The sequence below is a fragment of the Mustelus asterias genome, unplaced genomic scaffold, assembly GCF_964213995.1.
Source record: "Mustelus asterias unplaced genomic scaffold, sMusAst1.hap1.1 HAP1_SCAFFOLD_4509, whole genome shotgun sequence".
NCBI classification, from domain to species: Eukaryota; Metazoa; Chordata; class Chondrichthyes; order Carcharhiniformes; family Triakidae; genus Mustelus; species Mustelus asterias.
This window is the reverse complement of record NW_027594452.1, coordinates 1-10684: the sequence shown is the minus strand read 5'-3', so window position 1 is coordinate 10684 and position 10684 is coordinate 1. Positions and strand designations below refer to the sequence as shown.

The following is a 10684-nucleotide window of genomic DNA, read 5'->3' as shown; positions in this document are numbered from 1 at the left end:
TCCCCGGTGTGTGTGTGTGTGTGTGTCCCCGGTGTGTGTGTGTGTGTGTGTCCCCGGTGTGTGTGTGTGTGTGTCCCCGGTGTGTGTGTGTGTGTGTGTGTGTGTGTGTGTCCGGTGTGTGTGTGTGTGTGTCCCCGGTGTGTGTGTGTGTGTGTGTGTGTCCCCGGTGTGTGTGTGTGTGTGTCCCCGGTGTGTGTGTGTCCCCGGTGTGTGTGTGTGTGTGTCCCCGGTGTGTGTGTGTGTGTGTCCCCGGTGTGTGTGTGTGTGTGTCCCCGGTGTGTGTGTGTGTCCCCGGTGTGTGTGTGTGTGTGTGTGTGTGTGTGTCCCCGGTGTGTGTGTGTGTGTCCCCGGTGTGTGTGTGTGTGTGTGTGTGTGTGTGTCCCCGGTGTGTGTGTGTCCCCGGTGTGTGTGTGTGTGTGTGTGTGTGTCCCCGGTGTGTGTGTGTGTGTCCCCGGTGTGTGTGTGTGTGTGTCCCCGGTGTGTGTGTGTGTGTGTGTCCCCGGTGTGTGTGTGTGTGTGTGTGTCCCCGGTGTGTGTGTGTGTGTGTGTGTCCCCGGTGTGTGTGTGTGTGTGTGTCCCCGGTGTGTGTGTGTGTCCCCGGTGTGTGTGTGTGTGTGTGTCCCCGGTGTGTGTGTGTGTCCCCGGTGTGTGTGTGTGTGTCCCCGGTGTGTGTGTGTGTGTCCCCGGTGTGTGTGTGTGTGTCCCCGGTGTGTGTGTGTGTGTGTGTCCCCGGTGTGTGTGTGTGTGTGTGTCCCCGGTGTGTGTGTGTGTCCCCGGTGTGTGTGTGTGTGTGTGTCCCCGGTGTGTGTGTGTGTGTGTCCCCGGTGTGTGTGTGTGTGTGTGTCCCCGGTGTGTGTGTGTGTGTGTGTCCCCGGTGTGTGTGTGTGTGTGTGTCCCCGGTGTGTGTGTGTGTGTGTGTCCCCGGTGTGTGTGTGTGTGTGTGTCCCCGGTGTGTGTGTGTGTGTGTGTCCCCGGTGTGTGTGTGTGTGTGTGTCCCCGGTGTGTGTGTGTGTGTGTGTCCCCGGTGTGTGTGTGTGTGTGTGTCCCCGGTGTGTGTGTGTGTGTCCCCGGTGTGTGTGTGTGTGTCCCCGGTGTGTGTGTGTGTGTGTGTCCCCGGTGTGTGTGTGTGTGTGTGTCCCCGGTGTGTGTGTGTGTCCCCGGTGTGTGTGTGTGTCCCCGGTGTGTGTGTGTGTGTGTGTGTGTGTGTGTGTGTCCCCGGTGTGTGTGTGTGTCCCCGGTGTGTGTGTGTGTGTGTGTCCCTGTGTGTGTGTGTGTGTGTGTCCCCAGTGTGTGTGTGTGTCCCCGGTGTGTGTGTGTGTGTCCGGTGTGTGTGTGTGTGTCCGGTGTGTGTATGTGTGTGTGTGTGTCCCCAGTGTGTGTGTGTCCCTGTGTGTGTGTGTGTGTCCCTGGGTGTCTCTCCCCGGCCCTGAGCTAAGCTGAATCCTGTGTGTGTGTGTCCAGCACGTGTTTGTGAAGCAGGACAGGCCGCAGACTGTCATCATGGACCTGATCCAGAGAACCAAGGACGCCGTCCGCGAACTGGACAACCTGCAGTATCGCAAGATGAAGAAAATCCTCTTCCAGGAAACTCGCAACGGCCCTGCCACCGAGACCCAGGAGGACGATGAGGTGAGGCTGATTCCTCACCCCCCACAGAGTGACACAACCTCACTCACACTCTCTCTACCCTCTCTCTGTGCTGTGTGTGTACCCGAGACCCTCACTCTCTCACTGTGTGTGTGTGTGTGTGTGTGTGTGTATATACCCCAGACACCCACTCACACTCTCTCTACCCTCTCCCTGTGCTGTGTGTGTACCCGAGACCCTCACTCTCTCACTGTGTGTGTGTGTGTGTGTGTGTATACCCCAGACACCCACTCACACTCTCTCCCCCCACCTCCCTGTGCTGTGTGTGAACCCGGGACCCTCACTCTCTCACTGTGTGTGTGTGTGTATATACCCCAGACACCCACTCACACTCTCTCTACCCTCTCCCTGTGCTGTGTGTGTACCCGAGACCCTCACTCTCTCACTGTGTGTGTGTGTGTGTGTGTGTATACCCCAGACACCCACTCACACTCTCTCCCCCCACCTCCCTGTGCTGTGTGTGTACCCGAGACCCTCACTCTCTCACTGTGTGTGTGTGTGTGTGTGTGTGTGTGTGTGTGTGTATACCCCAGACACTCACTCACACTCTCTCCCCCCACCTCCCTCTGCTGTGTGTGTACCCGAGACCCTCACTCTCTCACTGTGTGTGTGGTGTGTGTGTATACCCCAGACACTCACTCACACTCTCTCTACCCTCTCCCTGTGCTGTGTGTGAACCCGGGACCCTCACTCTCTCACTGTGTGTGTGTGTGTGTGTATATACCCCAGACACCCACTCACACTCTCTCCCCCCACCTCCCTGTGCTGTGTGTGTACCCGAGACCCTCACTCTCTCACTGTGTGTGTGTGTGTGTATACCCCAGACACTCGCTCACACTCTCTCCCCCCACCTCCCTGTGCTGTGTGTGTACCCGGGACCCTCACTCTCTCACTGTGTGTGTGTGTGTGTGTGTGTATACCCCAGACACTCACTCACACTCTCTCCCCCCACCTCCCTGTGCTGTGTGTGTACCCGAGACCCTCACTCTCTCACTGTGTGTGTGTGTGTGTGTGTGTGTGTATACCCCAGACACCCACTCACACTCTCTCTACCCTCTCCCTGTGCTGTGTGTGTACCCGGGACCCTCACTCTCTCACTGTGTGTGTGTGTGTGTGTGTATACCCCAGACACTCACTCACACTCTCTCCCCCCACCTCCCTGTGCTGTGTGTGTACCCGGGACCCTCACTCTCTCACTGTGTGTGTGTGTGTGTGTGTATATACCCCAGACACCCACTCACGCTCTCTCTACCCTCTCCCTGTGCTGTGTGTGTACCCGGGACCCTCACTCTCTCACTGTGTGTGTGGTGTGTGTGTATACCCCAGACACCCACTCACACTCTCTCTACCCTCTCCCTGTGCTGTGTGTGTACCCGAGACCCTCACTCTCTCACTGTGTGTGTGTGTGTGTGTGTGTGTATACCCCAGACACTCACTCACACTCTCTCCCCCCACCTCCCTGTGCTGTGTGTGAACCCGGGACCCTCACTCTCACTGTGTGTGTGTGTGTGTGTGTGTATATACCCCAGACACCCACTCACACTCTCTCCCCCCACCTCCCTGTGCTGTGTGTGTACCCGGGACCCTCACTCTCTCACTGTGTGTGTGTGTGTGTGTGTGTATACCCCAGACACTCGCTCACACTCTCTCCCCCCACCTCCCTGTGCTGTGTGTGTACCCGGGACCCTCACTCTCTCACTGTGTGTGTGTGTGTGTATACCCCAGACACCCACTCACACTCTCTCTACCCTCTCCCTGTGCTGTGTGTGTACCCGAGACCCTCACTCTCTCACTGTGTGTGTGTGTGTGTGTGTGTGTGTATATACCCCAGACACCCACTCACGCTCTCTCTACCCTCTCCCTGTGCTGTGTGTGTACCCGGGACCCTCACTCTCTCACTGTGTGTGTGGTGTGTGTGTATACCCCAGACACCCACTCACACTCTCTCTACCCTCTCCCTGTGCTGTGTGTGTACCCGGGACCCTCACTCTCTCACTGTGTGTGTGTGTGCGTATACCCCAGACACTCACTCACACTCTCTCTACCCTCTCCCTGTGCTGTGTGTGTACCCGAGACCCTCACTCTCTCACTGTGTGTGTGTGTGTGTGTGTGTATATACCCCAGACACCCACTCACACTCTCTCCCCCCACCTCCCTGTGCTGTGTGTGTACCCGGGACCCTCACTCTCTCACTGTGTGTGTGTGTGTGTGTGTGTGTATATACCCCAGACACTCACTCACACTCTCTCCCCCCACCTCCCTGTGCTGTGTGTGTACCCGGGACTCTCACTCTCTCACTGTGTGTGTGTGTGTGTGTGTGTGTGTATACCCCAGACACTCACTCACACTCTCTCTACCCTCTCCCTGTGCTGTGTGTGTACCCGGGACCCTCACTCTCTCACTGTGTGTGTGTGTGTGTGTGTGTATACCCCAGACACCCACTCACACTCTCTCTACCCTCTCCCTGTGCTGTGTGTGTACCCGGGACCCTCACTCTCTCACTGTGTGTGTGTATATACCCCAGACACTCACTCATGCTCTCTCTACCCTCTCCCTGTGCTGTGTGTGTACCCGAGACCCTCACTCTCTCACTGTGTGTGTGTGTGTGTGTGTGTGTATACCCCAGACACTCACTCACACTCTCTCCCCCCACCTCCCTGTGCTGTGTGTGTACCCGGGACCCTCACTCTCTCACTGTGTGTGTGTGTGTGTGTGTATACCCCAGACACCCACTCACACTCTCTCTACCCTCTCCCTGTGCTGTGTGTGTACCCGGGACCCTCACTCTCTCACTGTGTGTGTGTGTGTGTGTGTGTGTGTGTGTGTGTGTATATACCCCAGACACCCACTCACACTCTCTCTACCCTCTCCCTGTGCTGTGTGTGTACCCGGGACCCTCACTCTCTCACTGTGTGTGTGAATTTTGTGTTAAAAATCGGAGGGTTTTTTTCCCAAAACCGGAAGTAGACCCAGGAGAAGCCTGGGAAGGTTTTTGGAGGGTTTAAAAGCAGGCCGCACTTTTGAGCGGGCAGCGTCTGGAGCGGGCAGTGGAGTGAGCAGGGAGCAGAGTGCGAGCTGTAAGGGCTTTGGCTCACCGGGCTTCGGCGGAGGCGAGGAAGGTTGTTTTTCTTCTGTTCTCCCCCCCTTTTTGTTTGATCTTCCGAAAACTAAAAGGACATGGCAGGTATGAGTGGGAGGCCAGTATACTGCATTCGGTGTGAGATGTGGGAGTTCCTGGAGACAACTTGCCTCCCGGAAGTCCATATCTGTGCCAGATGTGTGGAACTGCAACTCCTGAGGGACCGTGTAAGGGAGCTGGAGCTGAGGCTCGATGAACTCAGTTGAGTTAGGGAAAATGAGAGAGTAATAGATAAAAGTTATAGTCAGGTAGTGACACCAGGGTCTCGGAAGGAAGACACGTGGGTCACAGTTAGGAGGGGTAATAGTCAGAAGGGTGATTTGCCAGAAAGTACCCCAGTGGCAGTCTCCCATAAAAGAAAGGGATGGGCAACAGATGGGAGAAGGGAAGGGAGTGAGCAGTCTGTGGAGGGATCCCCTGTGGTTGTCCCCCTCCAAAATAGGTATATTGTTTTGGATTCTGTGGAGGGGGATGACCCTCCAGGGGTAAGCCACGAGGACCAGATCGCCTCCACGGAGACAGGCTCAGGGGTCCGGAAGGGAAAGAAGGGGTTTAGGAGAGCGATAGGTGTGGGGGACGCAATGGTTAGAGGCACGGACAGGCGCTTCTGTGGGAGTGAACGAGACTCCAGGATAGTAGTCTGCCTCCCTGGTGCCGGGGTACTGGATGTCTCCGAGAGGGTAGGAAGCATATTTAAAAAGGGAAGGTAATCAAACGGATGTAATTGTACACATTGGTGGAAATGATGTAGGTAGGAAGAGCAGGGGGGCCATACGAGAGAAATTCAGGGAGTTGGGTGCTAGGCTAAAAAGTAAGACCTCCAGGGTAGCAATCTCTGGACTGCTCCCGGTGTCTAGTGCAAGTGAGGCTCGGAACAGGGAGATTCTACAGTTGAACGCGTGGCTAAAGGACTGGTGCAAGAGGGAGGGTTTTAAATTCATAGATAACTGGGAAATCTTCAAGTCAGGATGGCAACTGTACAGAAAGGATGGGTTACACCTTAACTGGAAGGGAGCAAATATCCTGGCTGGGAGTTTTGCGAGAGTGTTTCGGCAGGAGTTAAACTAGTTTACCCTGTACGTTCTACTTTGTTTTATCTTTCCAAAGTGCAATATCTCACACTTGTCTGCGTTAAATTCCGTTTGCCATTTTTCAGCCCATTTTTCTCGTTGGTCCAAATCCCTCTGCCAGCTTTAAAAACCTTCCTCACTGTCCACTACACCTCCAATCTTTGTATCATCAGCAAACTTGCTGAAGGTTTACCAGGATGTTGCCTGGTACGGAGGGTCTTAGCGATGAGGAGAGATTGGGTAAACTGGGGTTGTTCTCCTTGGAAAGACAGAGAATGAGGGGAGATCTAATAGAGGTATACAAGATTGTGAAGGGTATAGATAGGGTGAACAGTGGGAAGCTTTTTCCCAGGTCGGAGGTGACGATCACGAGGGGTCACGGGCTCAAGGTGAGAGGGGCGAAGTATAACTCAGATATCAGAGGGATGTTTTTTACACAGAGGGTGGTGGGGGCCTGGAATGCGCTGCCAAGTAGGGTGGTGGAGGCAGGCACGCTGACATCGTTTAAGACTTAACTGGATAGTCACATGAGCAGCCTGGGAATGGAGGGATACAAACGATTGGTCGAGTTGGACCAAGGAGCGGCACAGGCTTGGAGGGCCGAAGGGCCTGTTTCCTGTGCTGTATTGTTCTGTGTGTGTGTGAATATCTACACCCCAGGCCCTGACGCTCTCTCTCTCTCTCTGCTGCAGGATCTGGATGGCTGTGTTGGCCGCACAGGGACGATAAACAGTGTTGAAAGCAGTCACTCAGTCCCCAGCATGTCAATCAGTGCCAGCAGTCAAAGCAGCAGTGTTAACAGCCTCGCCGACGCCTCCGACGACAACAGTGAGATCGCCATGATGCAAGAGGGGGATCACACGGTTACTTCCAACAGCTCAGTGATCCACCTGCGGCCGGTACGTACCCCGGGGGGATCACACGGTCACTATTAACAGCTCAGTGATCCACCTGCGGTCAGTACGTACCCCGGGGGGATCACACGGTCACTATTAACAGCTCTGTGATCCACTGCGGTCAGTACGTACCCCGGGGGGATCACACGGTCACTATTAACAGCTCAGTGATCCACCTGCGGCCGGTACGTACCCCGGGGGGATCACACGGTCACTATTAACAGCTTCTGTGATCTACTGCGGTCAGTACGTACCCCGGGGGGATCACACGGTTACTTCCAACAGCTCAGTGATCCACCTGCGGCCGGTACGTACCCCGGGGGGATCACACAGTCACTATTAACAGCTCTGTGATCCACCTGCGGTCAGTACGTACCCCGGGGGGATCACACGGTCACTTTTAACAGCTCTGTGATCCACTGCAGTCAGTACGTACCCCGGGGGGATCACACAGTCACTATTAACAGCTCTGTGATCCACCTGCGGCCGGTACGTACCCCGGGGGATCACACGGTCACTATTAACAGCTCTGTGATCTACTGCGGTCAGTACGTACCCCGGGGGGATCACACGGTCACTTTTAACAGCTCAGTGATCCACCTGCGGCCGGTAGGTACCCCGGGGGGATCACACGGTCACTATTAACAGCTCTGTGATCCACTGCAGTCAGTACGTACCCCGGGGGGATCACACGGTCACTATTAACAGCTCAGTGATCCACCTGCGGCCGGTACGTACCCCGGGGGGATCACACGGTCACTATTAACAGCTCTGTGATCTACTGCGGTCAGTACGTACCCCGGGGGGATCACACGGTCACTATTAACAGCTCAGTGATCCACCTGCGGCCGGTACGTACCCCGGGGGGATCACACGGTCACTATTAACAGCTCAGTGATCCACCTGCGGCCGGTACGTACCCCGGGGGGATCACACGGTCACTATTAACAGCTCAGTGATCTACTGCGGTCAGTACGTACCCCGGGGGGATCACACGGTCACTTTTAACAGCTCTGTGATCCACTGCAGTCAGTACGTACCCCGGGGGGATCACACGGTCACTATTAACAGCTCTGTGATCTACTGCGGTCAGTACGTACCCCGGGGGGATCACACGGTCACTTTTTACAGCTCTGTGATCCACTGCAGTCGCTATGTACCTGGGGGGAGGGAGGGGGGGTTGCGGGGAGGGGGGAGGGCGGGGGGTTGCGGGGAGGGAGGGGGGTTGCGGGGAGGGGGGAGGGAGGGGGGTTGCGGGGAGGGAGGGGGTTGCGGGGAGGGAGGGATGTTGCGGGGAGGAGGCAGGGTTGAGACACTAACTGGAAGATCCACCTGTGGTCAGTCTGTAGCGGGGGGGAGAGGGGAGTAAGGGGTCACTGTGTGATTGGTCAGTGTTCAGGGAGAGTGGATCACTCGATCACTGTGTGATTGGTCAGGAGCAGATTTCCACTCTCCTGACGAAGGAGCAGCGCTCCGAAAGCTCGTGTGGCTTTTGCTACCAAATAAACCTGTTGGACTTTAACCTGGTGTTGTTAAACTTCTTACTGTGTTTACCCCAGTCCAACGCCGGCATCTCCACATCATGGATGGTCAGTATTCAGGGAGAGTCGATCACTCGGTCACGGTGTGATTGGTCAGTGTTCAGGGAGAGTGGATCACTCGGTCACTGTGATAGGTCATAGAACATAGAACATAGAACATTACAGCGCAGAACAGGCCCTTCGGCCCACGATGTTGCACCGACCAGTTAAAAAAAAAAAACTGTGGATAGGGGATCACTCGGTCACTGTGATCTCCCAGTGTTTGGGACAGTGGGTCACTTGGTCACTAATTGATCAGTGTTGGCACAGTGGATCACTCGATCACTGTGAGTGATCAGTGTTTGGGACAGTGGATCACCCAGTCACTGTGGTTGGTCAGTGTTTGGGACAGTGGGTCACTTGGTCACTAATTGGTAAGTGTTGGCACAGTGGATCACTCGATCACTATGAGTGATCAGTGTTTGGGACAGTGGATCACCCAGTCACTGTGATTGGTCAGTGTTGGGGACAGTGGACCACTCTGTCCGTGTGCAGGGAGAGTGGATCACTCGGTCACTGTGATTGGTCAGTGTTTGGGACAGCGGATCACTCGGTCACTGTGATTGGTCAGTGTCTGGGACAGTGGATCACTCGGTCACTGTGATTGGTCAGTGTCTGGGACAGTGGATCACTCGGTCACTGTGATTGGTCAGTGTTTGGGACAGTAGATCACTGGGTCACTCTGATTGATCAGTGTTTGGGACAGTGGATCACTCGGTCACTGTGATTGGTCAGTGTTTGGGAAAGTGGATCACTCGGTCACTGTGATTGGTCTGTGTATGGGACAGTGGATCACTGGGTCACTCTGATTGGTCAGTGTTTGGGATTGTGGATCACCCAGTCACTGTGATTGGTCAGTGTTTGGGACAGTGGATCACTCGGTCACTGTGATTGGTCAGTGTTTGGGAGAGTGGATCACTCGGTCACTGTGATTGGTCAGTGTCTGGGACAGTGGATCACTCGGTCACTGTGATTGGTCAGTGTTTGGGACAGTAGATCACTCGGTCACTATGAGTGATCAGTGTTTGGGACAGTGGATCACTCGGTCACTGTGATTGGTCAGTGTTTGGGAAAGTGGATCACTCGGTCACTGTGATTGGTCTGTGTATGGGACAGTGGATCACTGGGTCACTCTGATTGGTCAGTGTTTGGGATTGTGGATCACCCAGTCACTGTGATTGGTCAGTGTTTGGGACAGTGGATCACTCGGTCACTGTGATTGGTCAGTGTTTGGGAGAGTGGATCACTCGGTCACTGTGATTGGTCAGTGTTTGGGAGAGTGGATCACTCGGTCACTGTGATTGGTCAGTGTTTGGGAGAGTGGATCACTCAATCGCGGGATCCTGTCACTGATCCTTTGTGTTGCCAGGGTAACGATGATCTCTATGATGACCCTTACTCGGGTGAGTTGGAACCTCAGCCTCCCGCCTCGTCCTCAGGATCAGCAGCAGCTCGGAGGAGAGCTCATTACCGGAACCGCGAACACTTCGCCACCATCCGCACCGCCTCGCTGGTGAGTGTCTGCCCCCCGATCCCCCTCCCCCGATCCCCGCTCCCCCCCGATCCCCCTTCCCCCGGATCCCCCTCCCCCCCGCTCGGAGGAGAGCTCATTACCGGAACCGCGAACACTTCGCCACCATCCGCACCGCCTCGCTGGTGAGTGTCTGCCCCCCGATCCCCCTCCCCCCACCCCGATCCCCGCTCCCCCCCGATCCCCCTCCCCCCGGATCCCCCTCCCCCCGCTCGAAGGAGATCTCATTACCGGAACTGAAAACTGCGAACACTTCGCCACCATCCGCACCGCCTCGCTGGTGAGTGTCTGCACCCCTCCCCCCCCCCCCCGATCCTCCTCCCCCCCCCCCCGATCCTCCTCCCCCCCCCGATCCCCCTCCCCTCCGATCCCCCTGCCCCCCGATCCCCTTCCCCCCCGATCCCCTTCCCCCACGATCCCCCTCCCCTCCGATCCCCCTCCCCCCCCCCCCCCCCCCCGGATCCCCCCGCCCCCCCCCCCCCCCGATCCCCCCTCCCCCGGATCCCCCCGCCCCCCCCCCGATCCCCCCTCCCCCGGATCCCCCCTCCCCCCCGATCCCCCTCCCCCGATCCCCCTCCCCCCGATCCCCCTCCCCCCGGATCCCCCGCCACCCGGATCCCCCGCCACCCGGATCCCCGCTCCCCCCCCCCCCCCCCCCCCGACCCCCCCGGATCCCCCCCATCCCTCTTCCCGCTCCCTCTCTCTGGATCCCGCTCCCTGACCTCTCTCTCTCTCTGGATCCTGCTCCCTGACCTCTCTCTCTCTCTGGATCCTGCTCCCTGACCTCTCTCTCTCTCTGGATCCCGCTCCCTGACCTCTCT

General features: G+C 56.7%; 1 protein-coding gene across 1 annotated transcript; it reads left to right on the top strand.

The window, feature by feature from the left end:
• Nucleotides 1-1436: 1436 nt before the first annotated feature.
• On the top strand, nt 1437-9988 carry LOC144491124 (serine/threonine-protein kinase TAO2-like; the record flags this gene model as incomplete). The annotated part of the gene is made up of 3 exons (XM_078208802.1): nt 1437-1629; nt 6549-6755; nt 9702-9988. Coding segments are annotated over exons 1-3 (623 nt in total), but the record flags the coding sequence as incomplete, so codon positions are not given.
• Nucleotides 9989-10684: the final 696 nt, after the last annotated feature.